Below are 23,309 nucleotides of genomic sequence, written 5' to 3'. Positions count from 1 at the left end.
ATCCATCATCCATCCATCATCCATCCATCCATCATCCATCCATCATCCATCCATCCATCCATCCATCCATCCATCCATCCATCCATCATCCATCCATCCATCCATCCATCCATCCATCCATCATCCATCCATCCATCATCCATCCATCCATCCATCCATCCATCCATCATCCATCCATCCATCCATCCATCCATCCATCCATCCATCATCCATCCATCCATCCATCCATCCATCCATCATCCATCCATCCATCCATCCATCCATCATCCATCCATCCATCATCCATCCATCCATCCATCCATCCATCCATCCATCCATCCATCCATCCATTATCCATCCATCCATCCATCATCCATCCATCCATCCATCCATCCATCCATCCATCCATCCATCATCCATCCATCCATTATCCATCCATCCATCCATCCATCCATCCATCCATCCATCCATCCATCCTTTCTCAGGTGGACAGGACAGACACACTGAGCTTTTCCAAGCCCTCCCCACACTGCCAGCTTCTCATCATTCTCAAGAGCTGCTCTGAGTGGTAACACCCACACCCTGCTGGGGACAGGCAGTTCCTGCTGCCATTACAGCATGTGACAATCCTCCCATCTGGAGACCCCACTGAGGGTGTGGAGCAGAAAGATCTGCTCCTACCATGACATAAGCTCATCCAGCTCCAAGCCAGAAACACCTCACTGCAGCTTTGAGACCAGTCAGAACCTTACAAAGTGCTCTGAGGACAGACAGCCACTGCCACCAACCTGAACCGTGGGCAGCCAGGCTGCTGGAGCGACAAGGTGCTGCTGTCCCACCCGAGGAGGAGGAGGGCAGACAGCAGGATATATTGAACTAATTGACAACATTCCTATGGGCACATAGGGGGGACACCTTCCATTATCCCAGGTAGCTCCAAGCCCTGTCCAACCTGGCCTTGGACACTTCCAGGGATGGGGCAGCCACAGCTTCTCAGCAGCCTGGGCCAGAACCTCACCACCCTCACAGGGAAGAATGTCTTCCCCAAATCCCATCTAACCCCACTCCCTGAGGTTTTGGGAAAAGGTCTTATTATGGGGGACCCCAATTGCACTGGGAGCAGTGCTAACAGCCTCTGGCCAGTGACAGGGCAGTGCCCACATTCCAGTACCAACACCTCTCACCTAACTGGTACACAGTGTGGACAGTGCTCCTGTGCCCTGGGGGCCCTGAGCACCTGAGCAGGCATGAGCAAAGCTTCCCAGGTGTTCCTGGAGCTGTACCTGAGCTGGGCTGGATCAGGAAGGCGTTCCTCTCGTTGCCACTGATGATGCTGTAGGTGATGTGCCCCGAGGAGCCCCCCGTGTGCATGGCCTGGACACTCGCCACCTCAGTGCCTGGGAGAGCAAAAGGATATGAAGAGACAGAGACTGGGAGCACGTGGCAAAGGGTCAGGGTGATGCAGGGCAGCACGTGCTGTACCACAGGAGCGCTGCTCTGCCTGAGGACACTGTGACAGGGGATTGAAGAGCTAAGGTTAATGTTGGGCTGGGAGCCTGGTGTCATGGTGCCTATTCACGGCTCCTCAGTGGTCTCACTGTGACCCTGGGGACCTTCTGGGAGCACTTGGGCACCTGTGGCTGCCTACAGTGATCTGAACACACTCAGGCCAGCCTACAGGGACACCACCCCGACCAGCCTGGGCACCACTCAGACCCTGCAGTTCCTTGGGTCTGCCCAAAGCACAACAGGACTTCCCCAGACCCCACAGTGCTCTCTGATCAGAGTTCCCCACAGCGCTGCTCCCACTCCCCTCGTGCCCTATCCCATTCCATCCCAGCCCTTCCTGGTTGCTGCCCGTGGGTACCTGGGGCGGCATTTTCGGCCAGGGCCACGTCTCTGGTGCTGCGAGGAAAGCGCAGCCCGCGGTAGGGCTCCTCCTGCACGTGGATCACCACCACCCCTGTGGAGGAGAGCGCCGGCTGCCCCAGGTCCATGGCCAGCACGAAGAGCGTCCGCTGGCGCTGGCTGAGGGCGCCCAGGGGCTGCAGCAGCTGGATGTCCCCTGTGTAGGAGTTGATGGCGAAGGCGGAGCTGGGGGTGGCAAAGCGGTACAGGATGGAGGCATTGGCCCCTGCGTCCCTGTCCTCAGCCCTCATGGTGGCCACCACCTGCTTGAGGGGCGTGTGGCGGGACAGGTTGACGGTGAGCGGGCTGTGCAGGAAGGCCGGCACGTGGTCGTTGACGTCCCGCACCACGATGGTGACGCGCACGGCCGCGCTCCGGGGCTCCCACGGCGCCGAGTCCACTGCCCTGGCCAGGAAGCTGTAGCTGGGCTGGCGCTCCCGGTCCAGGGCCTGCGCACTCCGGAGGCGCCCGCTCTGCAGCTCCACCTGGAACATGCCCAGCGACTCATTGCCCAGGTAGTAGGAGACCTGCCCATTGGTGCCCTCATCCGGGTCTTCAGCCACCAGCTGCAGCACCAGGGCACCGACTGGCAAGTCCTCTGGCACCTCCACCGTGTAGCTGGCCTGAGCAAAACTGGGGGCATTGTCATTGAGGTCCAACACCTGTACAGTCACCGACATAGTGGCACTGCGTGGCGGGGAGCCGTGGTCCTGCACCACTACAGTGAGGCTGTAGGAAGCAATTTGCTCTCGATCAAGGGCATGTGCAGTGGAGAGGACACCGGAGACAGGGTCTAGGCTGAAATCCTGCCCAGGGTCTCCACCTAAAAGAGAAGGGGAGGAGTTACAATGCAGAATGCCTGTAAGTGGAATGAGAAAGGCCCCGGAGAGCATGAAGCCCACCACTATGGGATCTGGCAGGGTACATAGAGTGAGCCCCAGTGGGAGCAGACTCCTTGGGCTAGCTCCATATGAAGAACTGACTCTAACCACTCACAGGCTAGTGCTGCTGCCATGGGGAGTTGCCAGGCAGCCTGTGACAGGATACAGCAAAAATTTGACCTGGCAACCTGTGAATTAACAGGTCAGAGCAGCCAGGAGAGGTGTGGAACTGGTCTAAGCCTGGGAAACTAGACACAAGCCTGGGGAGTGAGCAGTGCAGCCTGTCCAGACCTTAGGGCCCTCTTCACTGGGGGCAGAGGGCTGAGAGATGACAGCAATGCTGTGAAGTTTGCAGCAGGAGAGAGCTGATGTGGAATGGGACTGCTGCAGTTGATGTCCCCAGACCCAGGGAGGCCCAGGGAGAAGTCCTTGCCCAGTCCCACGCTCCCAGTGCATCTCACCTGCCACCCGGTATTCCAGGCGTCCGTTCTCCCCACCATCAGGATCAGTGGCCCGCAGGGTGTAGAGTGCCACACGACTCTGGTTCTCAGGAACCTCCACGGAGCAGGACTCCCTCTCCAGGAGGGGTGCATGGTCATTCTCATCCCCCACGGTGACCCACACTGTGGCCTTGGTGAGGCTGGGCGGCAGGCCGGCATCCCGCGCATAGACTGCAGGACAGTGAGAGCACCAGAGGCTGACTGGAAGCTACAGCCATAGAGCCCATGTGCCAACACCCAGGCACCCACAGGGGCAGCCAGGCACATGAGCATCAGCATTCCTGCAGCCCCAAACTGCCCAACAGCTCCTCCTCCCTCCCCATGGCCTGCCCTCTGCAACATTCCCCACACCAGCAGCAGGGAGTTCCTGTGTAGCCCCCTGACCCCCTGCCCACTGCCTGCCCTTGCTTTACCTGTCAGCACGTGCTGCTCCTGCTCCTCCCGGTCCAGGGGACGCGTGGTGACAATAAGCCCTGTCTGTGGGTGGATGGAGAACGGCCCCCCGGAGAGACCCCCATAGGACACCTGCCCATTGGCACCTGTGGGCACAAAGGTGCTCTGAAGGCAGCCCAGCAGCAGCCCCAGTGCCTCGTTTGGCTCCCAGTCCTGCATCCTCACCCGGGGCCCACAGGCTGTATGAGAGGGTGGGCTTGCTCCTGGTGGCAGAGGTGTGTGTGGGGGTCCCAGCCTAACCCAGCTGCTGGGAGGCCAAGGAGAACCCACAGAACAAAGGCCACGGGCCAGGGGACCAGAGGGAACCACAAGTTCCATTCCCACCCTCTCCCAGGATTCAGCCCTCCCACCTCCAGGCACGGTGCTGATCCTTCCCTCTGGCCAGCCAGGCTCTCCAGACTGGCAGAAGGGAGCAGGGTATGCCCAGGCCTGGGGCTGCATTTCCAGACAGGCCCTGACTGAACCGGGCAGCTCATCCTGGCCTGCATCCTCACCCAGATCGCGGTCTGTGGCCAGCACCTGCAGCACCGGGCTGCCAGCCGGCAGGTTCTCCATGATGTGGGCCTGGTACTCGGGTTTCTCAAAGACAGGAGCCTCGTCATTGACGTCCAGCACCAGCACGGACAGCAGCTGTGTGGCTGAGAGGCGTGGGAAGCCGTGGTCTGTGGCCACCACCGTCAGGTTGTGCTGCGCCACCTCCTCCCGGTTCAGGGCCCGCACGATGGAGAGGGCACCTGCGGGCACAGGAGAGGGGCAAGCTGGCACCAGGGGCACTGGGCCCTATGCCTCGGGACTACTGTAGGCTGGAGGACAGATGGCTTTCAGGAGACAGCAGCACTGTGCCAACCAGATGCTGTGCTTGGGACTCCCTGCACCCCCAATCTCCCTCCTGGGGCTCCCCAGCCCACACCCTCCATGTTCCCACGCACCGTGCAATGTCCTCGTGAACCCCTGCACCCTCCTCAGCATCCAGTTACCAGGATCCCTGCCACCACCTCTCCACCCTCCCAGCACTCACACACCATGCAATGTCCTCATGTACCCCTGCACCCTCCTCAGCCTCCGGTTCCCAGGATCTCTGCCACCACTTCTGCACCCTCCCAGCCCTCACCAGTGCTGGGGTTCAGGTGGAAGCGGCCATCAGCGTTGCCTGCTCTCAGGGAGTAGCTCACGCGGCCGTTCTCTCCCAGGTCGCTGTCCTGGGCCACCACGTGCAGCGCCACGAAGCCCGTGGGCTGGTCCTCCATGACGCTGACGCTGGCTGGCGAGAGGAAGACGGGCGCGTTGTCGTTCTCATCGGTGACGAACACGCGGGCCGTGACGGCGGCCGAGCGGCGCTGGCTGACATTCCGGGCCTGGTCCGTGGCCTCCACCACCAGCAGGAAGGAGGCGGCAGCCTCGCGGTCGAGGCCCTGGCGCAGGGTGAGCTGCCCCGAGCGGCCGTCGAGCTGGAAGGGGGCTCCGGGCGGCTCCAGGTGCAGCAGAGCATAGCGCACCTGGCTGTTGGGGCCCACCCCATCCCCATCCAGCGCCTGGAAGGTGAAGATGGAGGAGCCAGCCTGCGCATTCTCAGGCACCACAATGGTAATGGGGTCTTCGGGGAAGGTGGGTGCCTGGTCATTGCAGTCCTGCACGTGGATGTGGACCAGCACCAACCTGCTGGAGGGATAGCCGTGCTGCGTGTCCTCAGCACTCACCTGGAGCACGTGCCGTGCCCCAGCCTCATAGTCCAGCTCACGGGCAGCGTAAATCTCCCCTGTCACACTATCAACCACAAAGGTGCCATCCCTACCACCTCCTACCACCGTGTAGGTCAGCTGTCCTCGTGCAGGGGTGTCCAGGGGGGCCACTGAACCAATCACAGACCCCGGCTTGACCCCCTCGAGGGGATGCAGGGTCAACACGGTGGCATCAGGCCGGGGCAGCACACGGGAGGATGGCAACACCTGTGAGGAGAGAAGGAGTGAGAAGCACACACAGGGGGCTGTGTGCCAGAGCACACGCTGGAACACAGAAGGGTCCCTCTGCTCCTCTGAATGCACTTTACACTGTGAGGGTGCCTGAGCCCCGGCACTAGTTGCCCACAGGTGGTGGAGTCTCCAGCCTTGGAGACAGCCAGAAGTCACCCAGACAGCCCCATGTGAGCAGGGAGCTGGAGAAGGTGACCTTCAGAAGTGCCTTCCCTCAGCCATTCTCGGGCTCTGTGGCTGGGTCTGATCCTGCAAAGCCAACGGACAGCAGCAGAAACAATTCTGCAAACATAAGCAAGAGTGAATGAGAGATCACACTCATCCTGATGGGAGGCACAGAAAGAGAACCCAGTGTGACCCCCAGATAAATAGATACTATCACTGGTTTTAATAAAGATACTGGAGTTAATTTGGGCATGAAGTGCACTCACAGATGGGAGAGAGGATGCTGTAAAGGCCACCACAGTATGACCTGAAGGGAAAACCCACTGAAGAAGCACATTCCTGTCAAGGAGCTGAGGAAAACGGGAGTAACAACAAACCTGTCAGCCCAGAGGGGATCAAACCCAGCGACTGTCAAGCAAATATCTATTACAGGGATGCAAACCAGCCTGATGGGGATGGCCAGCCTAGCCTCAGTGCTCTGGAGGCTGCAGAACAGCTCTGATGACAAGAACAGTTACAGACAGAGTGGAAAAAGGAAACAGTATAAAACATGTTGCTGGTGGCTGAAGGCAGTTGTGGCAGGCTAACACCAGCTCCACTCCTCAAAGGAATGTGGTGTATCATGCCCACCTGGGCTAGAACTCAGCTCTGGAGCTCCCACACTAGTGAGTGACAGGCACAGAGTGGGGATGCTGTGTGACAAAGGACCGAGAGACCAGCTGGCTCAAGGGAGCAATGGGCAGGGCTGGTGGAGGTGGCACAGCAAGGACAGTCAAATGGCCTTAGCAACTGCAAGGACATGGCTGAGAAAATGTGAAACAATGTTCAGGGGGAGTGCCTTGATAGGGGGAACCAGAGCCTCTGCTGTAAAAGGAAGCTCATTACTAACAGTGAAGAAAGGATGTAGCTGTGTGGGCAGCAGCAGGCAGGGAGTACCAAAGTGACACAGACATGAGGGGCATCCTGCAGGTCAGAACACTGGTTTCAGCAGACCCTGGGAAGAGTGGAAGTCTCTGTGCAGGGAACCTCTGACGTCTTTCCTGCACCAGGGTATCTAGGACAGGGCCGGCTGTCTAAAGCCTGGAGAAGGCAGAACTGCAGTTGGCAGTTCTTTGGACACGAGAACAGGTGCAGGGTCATCCCTTCCTGTCCAGGTTCTCCCTGTGGATTTCAGGCCTGGATCACCAGCTGAGCAGGAGCAGAGGGTGCCCAGGGATGAAGGCGGTAGGGGATGAGGGCGGGCAGAAAGGCTGCCAGGTGTGGATGGTGTGCTCCAAGAGGCAGGTGCTGTGCAGGTGGCACAGGGACAAGAGGAGGGGGCATGAGGGGACAGGAGGGGCTGTACCTGCACACGGACGATGGCTGATGTGCTGCGGGGCGCTGTGCCACGGTCACTGGCTGTCACTGTGAAGAGGTACTCGGCGCGCTCGGCCCGGCGCAGCACCGCGGCCGTGCGCAGCTCGCCCGTGGCCACGTGCAGGCTGAACCGCTCTGCCCAGGCCCCTGTGGAGAGATCAGAGCGTGGCACCGGGAGCACGGCACAGGGAGGCATGGGCAGGGTGCCAGGCAGGCAGCGCGGGTTTGCTGCTGCTGGGCAGGGAGCGTGGGTTTGCTGCTGCAGGGCAGGGAGCGTGGGTTTGCTGCTCTGCAGCTTGTACCTATCAGGGAGTAGATGATGGTCCCGTTCTCCCCCTCGTCAGGGTCCTTGGCCTGCAGGGAGGCGACCAGGAGTCCCGATGGCTTCTCTTCCAGCACCTGCAGCATGGCCAAGGGAGCAGTTGAGTAGCACAGGGAACCGCTCAGATCACCCCAGAGACCCCAAGCCTTGGCATGACCCAATGAGCTCTGCACCATCCTGCACCAGCCCTACACCTTCCCCACATCACAGACTCCCCACAGCCCCCACAAGCTGTGTCTGAGGCTGGGAACACAGAGGAGCCCACGGCAATTGGCCAGGGGAGGTTGTGCCTCACCAGCCCTCCTCCCCTCGTGTCCCGTTTAACAACCCACTGGGCAGGGTGGGGGCACATGGAGGAGGGCACTGCTTCACCCTGCTACACCCAGAGCCTCTGCAGCCAGGTGACTGCAGGGCTCCACAACAGTCCTGGTCCTCCCTGCCCCAACAGACACCTTCAGCTGGAAATGCCACAGTGTGAGCCCTGGCAGCCCAGTGCCAGCCTCCCTGCCCACAGCCAGGGATCTCCTCAGTTCCCACAGCTAGCCAGGGAGGTTTCCCACCTCTGGAAGTGCAGCTGGCAGATCTTCTGGGGCTCAGGTACCTCAGCCTGGACCTTTTCCCTTCTCTCCCTTGTTCCTGGGTAGCATTGCCTGTCTGTAGGTACTTCAGACCCCCAATTTATGCCAGTGCAGCACAAGACCATTGAGACATCAATCACACGTGCTCAGGTAACCTCGTGTCCTGAGGGGAGCTACCTCCTTTGCCACCGAGACCACACGTTACAGCACTGCACACCTTTTCTGGATAGCTATGGAACTGGATGCATCCCCATCACCGTCCCCCAGCACCTGTCAGGTTTTGGAATCCTCCTCAGCAAACATTCCCTCCTGCTGCACACCTGCCCCCTCCAGCGCACACTCTTTGGTGGAACAGGATTCCCACTTGGCACAGGCTCTGCTGTTCCTTCCACCCCAGCAGAGGCCAAATTCCCACCTCAAGGGGACAGACCTCACATTCCCATCCCATCAGCACACCCTGTGGCAGAGACCACCCTCCCAGACCCAGCTGTGCAGCGTGATCTGTGCCACTTAATGCATTTGGGGAAGGGACAAGCGGAATCCAAGCACGACTCTGGAGAAGAGGGTGCAGGTTTCTGGGGAGAGGGTGAGGGCCAGAGCTATTGCCCAAGCTGCTGGCACTGTGCTGAAGCCCTGGGAGGGGAGACCAGAGGAGCTGGACTCGTTCAGCCAAGCTAGGCAGTGCTGGGACTGTGCTCTGTAAACACTGGGAGAGGGAGGGAAATTCCAGGGAGAGAGGACAGCTTTTTAAGCAAAAACACAATATTGGCACAAGAACAAATGAGTATAAAATGGTCAGAAATTAGTTTAGGCTGGAAATGAAGAGATGTTTTCTAGTACCAGATCAAGGAATCTGGAAGAGCCTTTCACAGCAGTGATGGAGGCACAGGCCTAAATATAGCCTGGCCCTTGATGAAAGGACGGTCTGCGTGGACACCTCGATGTGGGGCCACCCTTCAGAGGCCCCTTCCAACCTCTCCCTGCCACAGGCTGGGGCAACATCTGCCCCCACTGCCCTCAACCCAGATTTGAGAGGCCCTTGCTCAGCAGGCAGGGACACTCTCCCTTCCACAAGGAATCAGAGCCCTTTGAGAGAAGCAGACATGTCAGAGGAGTTACAGAGCAGCACCCACATGTGCGAATGCCAGCCCAGTCACACAGACAGGAGTAAGCAGCAATGGCAGTGGGCTTGCCCATGCACACTGGTAGGACAGAGGCCATGTGGGCATGTCTGGGTCAGCCCACCCTCCCCAAAGGTTGCTGCAAACCCCAGCCTGGTCCCAGGCTTGCAGAGCCCTTCTGGCCACCAGCACAGCTCCGGCAGGGCTGGCAGTGGATGCACAGAAATGTGAGGAACGTGGTACGTATGGAACAATTCTCCTGTGAACTTCCCCGGCTCCCAGCCCGCTGTGGCTCAGACACTTCCTGAGCTACAGATCGTATTTGTGCTCATCAGCCTTTGATGGATTTTTTTCTTTCCATGAATTCATCTAGTTTTGAACCCATGCAACTCTGGACAATGATTTCACAATTTAATTACATTCTGCATAAAGAAATGCTGCCCGTGTTTATTTTAAACCTGCTGCCTGGTCAGTTCTTATGGAGCTGCCCATCTTTGTGTTATGAAAAAAACAACTTCTCATTTCCCCATGACTCTGTGCACACCTTTGTGATATTCCTGAGGCTTTGTCCATGCCAAAGAATGTTTTATTCCTGCTTGGAACTATTATCTACCAGAGATCCCGTTAACATCCTTCTCTAAACAGTTTCTATCACTTCTGCTCACTTAGGGAATGGAACCAGACAGAGAGTGTGGGCAGAATCTGAGCTGTGGGTGATGATATTTTCTTTCATTCTGTTTCTTGTCTAATTAAACTCAACATTTGATTTGCTTTTTTGCCTGCCCTGAGCCTGGTGTGGCACATTCACAAAGCTTCAGGCTTCTCCCCAAACTGAAGCAGCCAGTTCAGAGCCCACCCCTGGGCTGTGCCATCTGTGTTGCTTTCCAGCAATTTGCTTAGCAGCAGTGATTTCATGTCCCATCATCTTCCCTGACCAACATGATCCTTCTACAGCTCTTCACAGGGAGCCCTCATCCCGAATGCTGTGAATAGACCAGTGACATCCACCATCACATCGTTGAGGGGATACAGCAAAACACGAGCACCAGGGCAGTGCCTCTGTGAAAACAGGCACTCCTTTCCCTGTGCTCCCTCTCCCCTCTCCTAGCAATCATTCCCTGGAGGATCCATCACTGCAGCCCCTTTGCAAGCTCCCCCTGTACTGCCAGCACATCACCAGTGCTTCATCTCAGCACACCACACCTGGTGCTCGAAGGTGGACACAGAACCCTCCTCTGCTCTGCCTGAAGAACCCTGACATGAACATGCCCTGAGCACGTCTGCAAGAAATCATGGAGCTTTGTGTTATCATCCGGTTTCACTTCTTCCTCCAAGCCTCTTCTACATGCAAAACATGGCTAAGAGTGGGCTGTTGTGGTACTCCACCCTTCTCTACCTCTGCTTCAGCACCTGCAAACCAAAGTGCCCAAACAGGTGTTTTCTCAGGGCTGCTGCAGCATTTACCTGCCCTCAGAACTCTGAACCCCTCTCAGCCTGTCCTGTCCCCTGAAGGACACATCTGCTTTCATGGTCTCTTTGTAGGAGCAGAGCCCTCCCAAGCTCTGGCAGGGCCCTTTCAGCACTTTGTGCCCCCAGACACTGGGCTCAGATGCAGATCCTGCCGTGTGGTGTGTCACACGTGTCCCCACAAGGGCTCCCGGCAGATGCCAGCTGGAGCAATTATCACAGCGCCCACCCAGTGCTCCCTCAGCCAGGCTGTGGCTGGCTAGTCTCTGGCCTGCTCTGCTCCCAGAGCCTTGCTCAGAGACAGGGCAAGCCTTACTGTGCCCCCTTTGCCTCCTTTAGGCTCTGGGAGACGTGCTCACCCCAGCCAAGCCCTGCCATCAGCTGTGCCAGCAGAGCAGGGCATGCAAGAAGATGGCTGGGCAAGGAATGGCTGCACCCTAGGATGGGCTGGCAAGGAATGGCTGCACTCTAGGATGGCAAGGGAAGCAGCAATGAACAGAGAAGGCCTGGCTGGAGCTGCAGAGTGTCCCCAGATCTTGTGTCACGCAGGTGGCTACCAACACAGTCCTGTCTGCTCTGACCTGTCTGGGGTGCACAGCTCGGGCAGGACGTGTGGCAGAGGGTGGCTGTCACCATCATGGTGTTTTTGAGCCACTCAGAGCCAGGGCCTTTGAGCACACAGCCTTATGTGCAGCAATGGACGTGCAGAGAGGGCCTGGCTGCCCAGAAAACTCTTGTGCATGCCAAGCCCAGCTGGACAACATTTTCTTGACCTCCCAGAAAGACAAGTGGCTGCACCCAAAATCCCCAGGCCTAGAGGGTGATAGCCTCGTGCATCTCCTTGCACACAACTGTTCACCCTGGCTCTTCTCTGAACCTGTGTCAGGTTCAGGGCTCCTTTTGCTGTCCCTCTCTAGAGGCACGTGTGAGCCAAGAGCTTCTGCCTGCTGGCCAGTCCTGATTGTGCCAGAGCCCTCCAGAGCCCCTGCCTGCTCTGTGCACCAGGATTTCTGCCCTGCCCAAGGACATGCCCCTCCTGCCACATCTCAGATTTATCCAACTGTCCTGGCTGCTGCATGGATCCAACTTGTGGCTGCTCATCTCTTACCCTGAAGCTCTCCTGGGTCCCCCTGCCCACCCCCTCTTCCCCAGCAATACCCCCTGCCCCCACATCCAGACGCCACCAGGCCCCACCGGTGCTGCAGCCTGCAGCCCTACCTGCACAGTTAGCTCCTGACCACTGCCCACATGCAGGAAAGCAGGAGCATTGTCATTCTCATCCAGCACAGTGACATAGATGGTTCCGGTGGCACTGCGAGGCGGTGCTCCCCCATCCTGCACAATCACCAGCAGCTGGAAGTTGGACTGCTGCTCCCGATCCAAGCTGTGCTTGGTGCTGACCTCTCCTGTGAGGGAGAATCCCAGAGGGGTTTGGGTTGGAAGGGACCTTCAAGCCCATCTTGTTCCACCCTGCTGCCATGGGCAGGGACACCTTCCACTATCCCAGGTTGCTCCAAGCCCTATCTAACATGGCCTTGAATGCTTCCAGGAATGGGGCAGGCACTAGAAGTGAGAATACTGATGAGCAGGGACCCAGCTCAGCCCACAAGCTGCATTAGAGCAGAGCCTGTGCTCAGATGTGTTATTCAGCTGTGTTGCTGGAGCTCAGCACTGCGGGGGCAGCAAGGTGAATATTCTGCTGCTGCATTGGCCTGGCTGCCATCACTGCTGCCCTGCCCTGGGCTTTCTGACCAGACAGCCCCACCTGGAAAGCCGGGAGTGTCTCACCTGTCTGTGTGTGGATCAGAAAGTTGGGGTCGTGCTGGAGCAGGCGGTAGGTGAGCCGGCTGTTCTGCCCGGCGTCCCGGTCGCTCGCCATCACCCTTCCCACGGTGCTGCCAGGAGCCTGGTTCTCAGACACGGTGAAGAAGTACCGCTCTTCGCTCAGCCGCGGGCTGTTGTCGTTCTCGTCGGTGATGCTGACGCGCACGGTGCTGGTGCCGGTTTTCCGCGCGTCCGCCGCGGCCCCGGTGCCTCCCACCGAGGCCAGCACCGTCAGCACGTACAGGTCCCGCGTCTCCCGGTCCAGGGCGCTCTTGACGTACAGCCAGCCGCTCTCGGGCACGATGCCGAAACTGGCAGCGTCCCCATCCGCACGCAGGTGGTAGGTGAGGGCCGACGGCTCTATATCATGTGCCAGGGCCCTCACCTGCAGGAAGCGGGTGGAAACGGGAACACCCTCCTGCACCTCCACGCGGTAGGTGAGAGTGTCAAAGATGGGTCCGTTGTCGTCCTCGGCCTGCACATGCACCAGCAGCGTGAAGGTGGAGCTGAGCTGGGGAACGCCACTGTCCCGGGCCACGATGGCCAGGCTGTAGGCTGAGATGGCCTCGTACTGCAGGGCCCCGAGGAGCCGCACGGCCCCCGAGGCACGCTCCACGACAAAGGTGCCCTCACCCCCCGAGAGCAGCTCAAAGGCCACCTGTCCATTGGCACCGCTGTCACGGTCCTCAGCCTGCAGCGTGTACACTGTAGTGCCGGGCTCTGTGGCCTCTGGCAGCAGGATGGAGTCAGAGGGAGTTGGGAATGCCGGAGCATTGTCATTCACATCTGACACAGAGATCTTCACCCGCGTGTTGCTGTAGGCAGGGGGGGAACCGCTCCGGGCCTGGACATCCAGGACGAGAACTGCCTGGGACTCATGATCCAGAGGCAGGCTGGTGCGCAGCTGCCCCGAGGCCGAGTCAATGGAGAAATAGCCGTGAGGGTCCCCCGAGGAGATGGAATAGAAGATGTCATCAGCATGACCTGTGGGCAAGAGGACGGAGACAGAAGGAATGAGGTGCCATCCAGCTTACTGCCTCAGCCCTGGGGTCAGGCAGCTGTGCTCCAAGGGGTGCAGCAGCACAGTGCCCATGTGCACAGACCCCAGGTGTGCTTATGCACTTGTGTAAGCACAGGTGCTGAGCTGGGTGCACACTCAGGTGTCAGTGTGTGGAGCTCTCAGAGCAGGGCCACTCCATGAGGAAGTGTGGTGGATGCTGGACCTCAAGGATGGTGTGGGGACAGGGAAAGTGGCACATGCAAAAGGGACAAGGCCATACCTGGCGGGTTCTGGGCCTGGACAGCCCCCACAGTGGCGCCCTGCGGCATGTCCTCGGGCATGCTGAAGAAGTACTGAGCTTGCTCAAAGACAGGGGGTGAGACTGTGCCCTCCACGATGCTGATGTTTACCCGGGCATTCGGCTGTGCCTGCAGGCCCCCCCCATCCTGAGCAGAGATCACCAGCTGCACCAGGGTGTTGGCTTTGCCACTCAGAGACCATGACAGAGAAATGACACCTGAGGAAGAAAGTCCTTGATGCAGCATTGTGCTGCACCCCTGGCACCTGGCACCAGGGAACAGGCCAAACCATAAAGTGGAAAAGGCAGACCAGAAGGGGTAGGAGACAATGTGCATCACAGTGGAGCCCACCACGGAGGAGCTGGAGTGAATGAGTGGAGCTCTCCCAGGAAAGCCTCCCCAAACCCTCCGCACTTTGTCTTACAGCCAGCTCTGAGTTTAGCGGCAGTACAGGCTGTGGGACATGAGCCAGAAGGCAGGTCTTGGGAGAGGGAAAGGCAGGGAGAGGGCTTCCAATCTGGGGCACAGGGAGAGTGTCATAACACAGCAAGCAGGCCCTGGGCTGGCAGACAGGATCTGGGAGGGGATATAGAAGTGAAGGACCATAGTTGATAGGCCTTACGAAGGAGATGGCCCTGCATTAGGAGGGCTGGTAGGGCTTGTAATCTTCCCAGTCACCTGCTGGGAATTGAGAACCAGTGTGCAGATTTCCCAATGCACCTTTCTGTCCTGTTGAGAGTCCCTGGCATCTCATACCCATGCACCCACTTCCTCAGCAGAAACTGCTCTGGCTTCCAGCAGATGCAGCCAATGAGAACAGTGGGATCAAGAGTGACAGAGTTATAGAGGAGAGTTAACTGAGCTGGAGAAGAGGGAACTGGCAGGGACAAGAAAGGAAGCAGGATACAGCCTGATCATATAGCTGATCATACAGCTGTGTGATCAGCACACAAGAGGAAGGGCACAGTGATTCGGAGATGGGGAATGGGGAGAAGAAGGCATACAGGACAAATGAAGAACAGAACAGGGAGCAGAAACAATAAGTCAGGGACTGACTCTGGGAAGGGGTTACCATAGTCTAAGGAAATTTAGCAGGGAAAGATGTGGCAGGGAGAGGAACAGACACACTCTGGAGACAGACTGCACTGCTGAGGTGGCCAAGCAGAGACACTCAGGCTGGTTTTGACACCTCCCACATGCCAGTGCTCCAACCGCTGCCTGCCCTGGCTGCCTGAGAGCTCACCTGTGTCCTTGTTGAGGGAGAAGAGCGGGGGCGAGTTTCCCCGGACGATGCGGTATGTCACCCTGCCATTGAGGCCCTCGTCCTTGTCGTGGGCAGTGACGCGCAGCACGGCCGTGCCCGGCATGCTCTGGGTGCTGATGCTGGCAGCGTACTCCAGCGGGTAGAACACCGGCCGGTTGTCATTCGTGTCCTCCAGGAACACCTTCACGTACACCATGGAGTTCAGGCCGCCCTGCGGAGGCACTGGGTCAGGGACAGCCCAAGGACAGCAGTACCCCTGCCCAGGGCTGGCTCAGCAGCACTGCGTGTGCAGCCTCGGCAGCACTCACCCCGTCCACAGCAGTGATGGTGAAGTCATAGGCAGCCGTGCCCTCATCACGGTCCAGGGGCTGCACCGTGCACAGCTGCCCCGAGTGCTTGTCAATGCTGAACTGTGTGGGGATGACGCTGCCGATGCCAGAGCCGATGGAGTAGGAAAGGGAGCCAAACGCACCACTGTCTGCATCTGTGGCTGTCACCTGTGTGAGGGAAGGCACCACCTGAACAGAACAGAACCCGCCAGAGCCAGCCCAGCCCCACCACCACGCCCCAGTGCCACCTTCTGCTCCATGGCCACAGCCACCATGCCACCCTCAGAGCTGGCCATCACAATGCAGTGTGACAGCAATTGTGGCTCTTGTCCCAGGCCAGCCACTGCTTCTTCAGCAGGACATGCAGCACTGCAGCAGCAGCAGCCCCTGCATCTCTATTCCTTCTTTTCTGCAAAGACACTCAGGATGGGACAGGAAGAAAGTCACCCCCCTGCCACCATGGCCCTGGCTCTGTCCTGCTCTCAGGGCTCTATGTCTAGCAGTCCCAGACACAGGGCATGAGGATGGAGGGTGGCACTGCCCTGTGACAGTCCAGTCTCACGTTGTCTGTAGCACAAGAAGTGCACCCACTATGACAGACGTGGCAGGAGGAGGAATGCTGCTCCCTTCCTGCCCTCCCCAGCTCCTCCTTCGGGCTCCCACAGAGCTCAGGTCAGCAGAAACCAATTCCTGACTCCACATCCCTGCCCACAGCTCCTCCACCAGCTGGGAGCTCCATGGAGAGCAGAGCTGGGGGACAGAGCTGGGGAAGGCAGCTGGGCCAGGCACGGGTGAAGCGGAGTTCAGGCCTCGTCAGCCACAGCTCCTCCCCGCAGCAGCCATGGGGCCTCGCTCTGCACGAGGAGCGCCGCGCCAAGCCGAGGGCCTGGCTGGGGGCTGTGAGCCGCTCACCGGGGAGGCAGCAACCAGGGGACAGGACACAGGGCCTGCAGGCAACAGCCATGGGCAGGGGTGGGACCAGCCTGTCCTGACAGGGAACGGGAGGCAGCACCTGCGACACCCCCAGCAGCCCTGCTGCCTGTGGGCTGAGGGGCTGCCTGCAGGGAGAAACTGAGACCACATCTCCAGGGAGCACTAAGCTCCTGTGCAGAGAATCTGCTCCCCAACCCTGCAGCAGCTGCCAGAAGAAGCACCATGGAACAGGATCCCCCTCCCCACTCCAGCTGCAGAGCACTTGGAAGCACAGGTGCTGTGACAGAACTGGGTCAGGAAGCACTTTGGGAAACTAGACCCACCTAGAGCTCACCATCCCCCTCCCTACTGACCCAGCCCATCTTCCTGGGGAACTGCTCAGCAGAGAGCACAAATCTGACCCTGCTGATATCACTGGAGCTCTTGTGCAGGTTACCAGTACAGTACAGTGCCTGTCATTACTGGGGTACAGCCCTGTACCCACACCCTGTGTGCCTCTGCCCTGCCTGGGATACAGCCCTGTACCCACACCCTGTGTGCCTCTGCCCTGCCTGGGATACAGCCCTGTACCCACACCCCGTGTGCCTGTGCTGTGCCTGGGATACAGCCCTGTACCCACACCCTGTGTGCCTGTGCTGTGCCTGGGATACAGCCCTGTACCCACACCCTGTGTGCCTGTGCCTGGGATACAGCCCTGTACCCACACCCTGTGTGCCTGTGCTGTGCCTGGGATACAGCCCTGTACCCACACCCTGTGTGCCTGTGCTGTGCCTGGGATACAGCCCTGTACCCACACCCCGTGTGCCTGTGCTGTGCCTGGGATACAGCCCTGTACCCACACCCTGTGTGCCTGTGCTGTGCCTGGGATACAGCCCTGTACCCACACCCTGTGTGCCTGTGCCTGGGATACAGCCCTGTACCCACACCCTGTGTGCCTCTGCCATTCCTTGGGTCAGCTGCCAGTCTTCTCCTGCACTGCAGATGGAAATGCATAACCAGCTGGAATAGGTACTATATGGTAAATGAAGTTTTTTCTTTCCTTCAGAATGAACTATTTCTCACTCTGAAGGTTATCTAAAATGCACATCAGCTGCTTACATCACTGTACAGCCACACACTCTGCTGCAGAGTGAGATAGCAGCTTCAGGCTCCTTAGCCCAAGGGGCTCTGATGCTTCCAGAAGAGTCTCCCTTCCCCACCATAACCATCTTCTGATGGGTGCCACCCTTAGGATTACCCAGAGGGGGAATACCCAGCTTCCTGCCACAAGACTTGGGCCAGGTTTCAGAAACAGGGAAGCAACAGGTGAGCTCTCACTACTGTGTAATGCAGCACCACCTCCCTGACGGCTTCCTGGTACCCAGAGCCATGTTCCAGCAAGATAACTGGTGGAGCCAGCAGTGTGGTATCAGAACCAGCCCTGGCTGTGCAGCCAGGACAAGGTATCCCATGTATCTACTGCTTCACTGCCCCATCCTGTGATGGGACCATCTGTGAACCGCTGGTCCAACACAAAACTCTGCCCAATATGAGCCTACACAGCATCTAAGAGAGGTCACATCACTGGTGCCACCACAACTGCAGCCCTGCACCTGGTTCTTGTCTCCCTTGGATGGGAGATGCTAAACTGGTGCCTAGAGAGAAGCCACAGGAACAGCAAACACCTGCTGGACCAGGTCACGGTGTTGGCTGACTTTGGGGCCACTGGACACTTTGCTCTGTGCTCTGCCACTGCGTGCAGAGGGAGGGGGCTGTGGCTGGTGCACGCCAGTCCCAGCTCCCTGCCTGCAGACTGCTGATATCCCATGTGTGCATCCCATGGGATGGGGCTGGCTGACCGCCCGTGGGCAGCCCACGTTCAGCAGGGCCTGACACGAGACCCAGGGACAGCAGGATCCCTGCTGCAGCTGGGTGATGCCTCCTGGGGACTCCTGAGACACCACAGGGACCACCAGGTATGGCAACCAGCTCATTCCAGCTGCATGCACTGCTGCAGACTCAGAGCACACACAGTTTGAGACTGAGACACATTTTTAGCTGTGAGGGCAATTAGCCACCAAAAGGGCTCATTAAGGCCTGCGGTGAGTTCACCACTTCTGGAAATTTTTAAACCAAGCATGGACATTTTTCCAGGAACTTTGCTAGAAGCTAATGCAGGGCAGCCCCAGGCTCTGTATTTAGCATCCGCCCCAAGTCTTGGATCCACAGCTGGTTTCACTGCAGCTCACTCATGAGACTCTTGATGTTTGCCTGAAAAATAGAGGGAAACGGGGTCAAGCTGCCTGTGGAACTGCCCAGGAAACTGCACTGGGGCTGTGCCAGTCCTGTTGCTCGAATGTGTGGGAGCAGGAGCCAGGGCTCTGAGCCTGAACAGCAGCCCCACTGCCCTCTCTCCTCTGACTTCTGAACGGAGCCCGCACAGCCACAAAGGCTTTAAGCACAAGGACACCAATGACCTGCCAGGAGATCCCTGACCTGAAGCTGCCAAGGAAGCAGCAGTACCTGAGGAAGCCAGGATCACAGACCCCTGGTCTCACAAAGATTCCAAAGTCCCTGCCAAGCAGGGGTGGCACGCAGCTGGATCTGCTGTTCCCTAGAAGGGACTGCTAACTGGGGATGTGGCAGCTGGCAGTAGCTGTGACTGCAGTGGCCCTGAAGCAGCAGATTCAGTATCCTAAAGGGAGTGAGGAAGAAGAGAAGCTGAGTACAGAGCCTGGATTGCAAGACAGAGTTCAGCTTTTACAGGGAACTGGTCGATGGAAGGGATCTCATGGGAGGCAGCACTGAAGGCCAAGGCAGCTGAGAAAAGCTGGAAAGCCTTCAAGACAGCACACTCCAGAGCAGCCCATCCCAAGGCTCAGGAAAACACAGAGACCTCAGCAGATGGCCTGGGCTAAGCAGGGGCCTCCAGGCTAAGCTGCCATGCAAAAGGTGGTGCATGCTAAGAGAATTGGACTGTCCAGCCGGGAGAGGGGGAGGCTCTGGAGTGACCTGACTGGGGCCTTTCAGTACCTGGAGGGAGCCAACGAGATGGAGAGAGAGGCTATTTAAAAGGGCCTCAAAAGACAGGACAAGGGAGAGCTGCTTCACACTGACAGCGAGTAGGTTTAGATTGGATATTGGGATGAAATTCCTCCCTGTGAGAGTGATGAGGCCCTGGCACAGGGTGTCCAGAGAAGCTGTGGCTGCCCCTGGATCCCTGGCAGTGTCCAAGGCCAGGCTGGACAAGGCTTGGAACCACCTGGTTGAGTGGAAGGTGTCCCTGCTCATGGCAGGGGGGTGGAAGGAGATGACATTTAAGGTCCCTTCCAACTCAAACCATTCCACAATTCTTTGAGATGGGCATGGAGGCAAGACACATAGTAGGAATCTATAGACACTGCCAGGCATGTCAGGATGTGCCAGCAAAGTCAAAGTTCGAACCTGAGCATGCCAAGAAGAGCCTCTGCACTGTGCTGGCAGTGAAGGCCTGAAGAAGAGCCCATTTCTGAGTGTGGATTCAGCAGCAGCAGGCACAGCTAAGACTGGGACACTCAGTGCCTCCTCCACCTCGTTCTCCACCAGCCTCCCAGGCCTCCATGCTGTTCAAAAGGCTTCAGAGAGCCTCCAGAGAGGGGGGAAGAGAGAGTCAGTATTTCTTTGGAAAGATTGATCCATGTGAATCCATGGGACTCAACTGGCTGCATCAATGGATGCTGGCAGAAATGGATTTGTGGGGCTGCTCTTCACATGTGAGGGCAAAGCAGAGGTGATCAGTGACACCTGGAGGAATGCAAGTCTCACATCCCACCTTCAACAAAGGCCAAAAGGATCATCTGAGGGTCTACATTCTCATCAGCCACACTTTGGGCCCTGGGAGAATCATGGAGCAAGTCTTCTAGCATGTTTTAGGCCACATGAAAGATCCTGGAAGGGAAGAGCCATCATAGATTGACCATCCTGTTTGCTCTCTGTGGTGGTGGGATCTGGGCTTAAAGGGCTGACAGCTGTGGGTGACAATTGCCTTGACTTTAGGAAGGGTTTTGACACCTTCTCCCATTGTCCTCATACCCAAGGAAGGATGTTAGAGTTTGGAGGGCTGGGCAATCGGGTGGGTGAAAGACAGGTCGGGAGACAGGCTCTGGGGAGAGGTTCATGAGCAGTGAGGGAAAGGGTCTGGATGAAAGTGACAGAAGAAATACTCCATTTCTGTCAGACATTGGATGCAACTGAAAAGGCACGTGCCCTTGAGACCAGAGGATGTGTTAAGGAACCCAGGGACGACCCCGATGTTTTGAGGACTTCATGGATAGGTGTAGAAGAGGCTGCTACCACGGCAGGGTTTGAGGATCACATCTGGGCTACCTTCAGCTGAAATCACTCACTGATCAGTGCAATTACATGGGAACGCTGCTGTTGGCATCCAGTTCCCAGCTGGGTTTGAATCTGGCAAGGGATGTCAAAGTCAACAAGAAGGGCTTCTGTAAGCACATTGGTGACAGAAGGAAGGCTGGGTAAAATGCAGGCCCACAGCTGAAGGAGACTAGGGACCTGCTGACACAGGACATGTAAAAGACTGAGGTACTTAATGCCCTCTTTCCCTTACTCTCTACTAGTAAGATGGGTCTTCAGGAGCCTCAGGTGTCAGAGAACAGGGTGAAGGACATCACTGCCAGGCCCTTCACAATAATCTTTGCTCAGTCATCACGTTTGGGAGGTGCCTGAAGACTGTGGGAAAGTAAATATCTCCCATCATCAAGAGTAAGGCAGGAGAACCCAGGTAACTACAAAACAATCAGGGTCACCTTGATCCCTGGAAACTGATGGAGCAGCTACTCCTGGAAACCATTTTTATGCATGGGAAAGACAAGAAAATCATCAGGAGTGGTGAGCACAGCTTCCCCTAAGGACAAATCATGCTTGATCCACTTGATAAATGACTGGCCTGGTGGATGACAGAAAAGGAGTGGACATTGTCAACCTGAAGTGCACTAAATTCTTTGACACTCCACCCCATGAGATCCCCATTCAGGTGAAAACCAGCTGAATGTCTCCTGTGCAGAGAGTGGTGGTCAGGGGCACAGCACCTACCTGGAGGCCAGTAGCTAGCAGTGTACCCCAGGGGTCAGTCCTGCCTCCAGCACTGTCTGGCATCTCCATTAATGACCTGTTTGAGGGTGCACTGTGTATGCTGAGCACGTTTGCTATGACCCCAAACTGGGAGGAGTGGCTGATTTGATTTACCAGAGAGTCATGCTGCATCTGGAGTGACCTTGAGAGGCTGCAGGGAGGGACGAGAGGCCTCCTGAAGGGACAGTGCAAAGTTCTGGGGAGGAAGCAATCCCCTGCAGCAGCAGAGGCTGGGGGCTGCACACTGGAGAGCAGCTCAGCACAGAGGCCCCCATAGTGCCACGCTGAAGATGAGACAGCAATGTGCCCTTGCTGCAAGGAAGGAGAAGGGTGTCCTGGCAGCATCAGGTGAGTGTGGCCAGCAGGGAGAGGATCCTCTCCTCAGCAGTGGTGAGGCCACAGCTGGAGCTGTGTACAGCACAGTACTCCTCAGTACTCCCACAGTACAGGAGAGAAATGGCCACACTGGAGAGAGTCCAGTGAAGGGCCACAAAGATGAAGGGACTGGAGCACCTCTCCTGGGACAAAAGACTGAGGGAGCTGGGGTGGTTCAGCCTGGAGAAGGGGTATCATTCATACAGGAAAGAGGGCAACAAGAGGATGGATCCAGGCTCTTCCCAGTTGTGCCCAGTGTCAGGATCAGAGGGCACGGGCACACACTGGAACACAGGAGAGTCCCTCTGAAGATCAGGAAGCACTTTTCCTTTATGAGGCTTCCCAGGAAAGTGGGGATGCCCAGGGCAACCAACTCTGGATGGTGCTGCTTGTGCATGGGGGGGTTGTACTAGACTATCTCAAGAGGTCCTTTCCAAACTCAACCATTCTGTGATCTCCAGCTAAAGACCCTCCTGAACACCCAGTTCCCCACTGAGCTCAGATTGTTCCAAGAGAGCTGATTTGCTCCCTGTCCCTGCAGAGCAGCCTTGACCACAGCGGGCAGCAGCATCTGCTCCCTGCCCCTCCTTGCCCGCAGGTGTGGCGAGAAGGCTTTGCTGGGGTGCCTTGCAGCTGGGCAGAAGAGCATGCAGGGGGAGGGCTGTGGCCACCACGGAGCAAAGAGGACAACAAAGGAGAACAGCAAGATGACTCAGGGTCAGGCAGCAAGAAACCACAGCACCAGACTTGGAAAAGGAAGCGGGGTCCTGGCCAAGTGTGCCTCTCCCCACTGCATGGAGAGCTGGGAGGGCAGTGATGGGTATGGAGGCCTTGCAATTTCACACCCTCCTCCCAGGACCCCAGCAAGACAGGAGGAACAAGTGGAGCTAGGGCACAACAGACTTTCTACATTTCCCAGAGATGGGGATGGATGAAGTGCAGCCCCACACCAAGGTCCCTCACCCTGTGGGAGTCAAAGCTGCCCCTTCCCATAGAGCCACCACCAGAGCCCCTCGTACACACCTCCTGCTGACCCATGCCCCAGCCTACAGTGCTGAGAAGTGATGGAGCACTGCTCAGCAGCTCGGGCTCCATTCCTCAGCCGTGCTCCCCACTGCAGCCAGCGCAGTCAGCAGGCAGGGAACTCATCTGGAGCCTGGCCATGGCTGGGGCTCTGCTGCGCACATGTTGTGCTGTGGCTTTGGCAAACATCTGGCTCTGGCGCTCCCGCCCCTCTGAGTGACGGCTCTTGGTGGGAGAGGAGGGGAGGCTGGCGCCAGTGTGGTCAGCGATCCCACGCACGGCTCCCCGCGCCGGAGTGCGCGCCAGCCTCTGCCCTCCCAGCCCTGGCACGGCCACTGGCCGGCTCAAAGCAGCCAGGGAGCAGCTACACAGCTATTTCAGGAGCCGCTCCTGTCTCCAGGCTTTGTCCCAGCCTCCAGCACGGGTGGGTCCCAGGGGAGGGAACAGGGTCAG

At 57.9% G+C, this 23,309-nt stretch overlaps 1 protein-coding gene across 1 annotated transcript in view; it reads right to left on the bottom strand.

Moving 5' to 3' along the window:
• DCHS1 (dachsous cadherin-related 1) overlaps window positions 1-23,309 on the bottom strand; it is a 44,091-nt gene that overhangs the window by 8,677 nt on the left and 12,105 nt on the right. Inside the window, exons 3-15 of the mRNA XM_054654568.2 lie at window positions 15,396-15,584; window positions 15,067-15,298; window positions 13,805-14,041; window positions 12,489-13,508; window positions 11,919-12,106; window positions 7,515-7,611; window positions 7,202-7,359; window positions 4,833-5,667; window positions 4,216-4,455; window positions 3,682-3,807; window positions 3,230-3,439; window positions 1,847-2,710; window positions 1,263-1,376 (exon numbers count right to left, since the gene is read on the bottom strand). Coding sequence (XP_054510543.2) covers window positions 1,263-1,376; window positions 1,847-2,710; window positions 3,230-3,439; window positions 3,682-3,807; window positions 4,216-4,455; window positions 4,833-5,667; window positions 7,202-7,359; window positions 7,515-7,611; window positions 11,919-12,106; window positions 12,489-13,508; window positions 13,805-14,041; window positions 15,067-15,298; window positions 15,396-15,584 — 4,510 coding nt within the window. The remainder of the gene's footprint in view (window positions 1-1,262; window positions 1,377-1,846; window positions 2,711-3,229; window positions 3,440-3,681; window positions 3,808-4,215; window positions 4,456-4,832; window positions 5,668-7,201; window positions 7,360-7,514; window positions 7,612-11,918; window positions 12,107-12,488; window positions 13,509-13,804; window positions 14,042-15,066; window positions 15,299-15,395; window positions 15,585-23,309) is intronic.

Source organism: Agelaius phoeniceus, chromosome 2, assembly GCF_051311805.1.
Source record: "Agelaius phoeniceus isolate bAgePho1 chromosome 2, bAgePho1.hap1, whole genome shotgun sequence".
Lineage (NCBI taxonomy): Eukaryota > Metazoa > Chordata > Aves > Passeriformes > Icteridae > Agelaius > Agelaius phoeniceus.
Note: the sequence above shows the minus strand (reverse complement) of the source record. Positions and strands in the feature narration are given on the sequence as shown.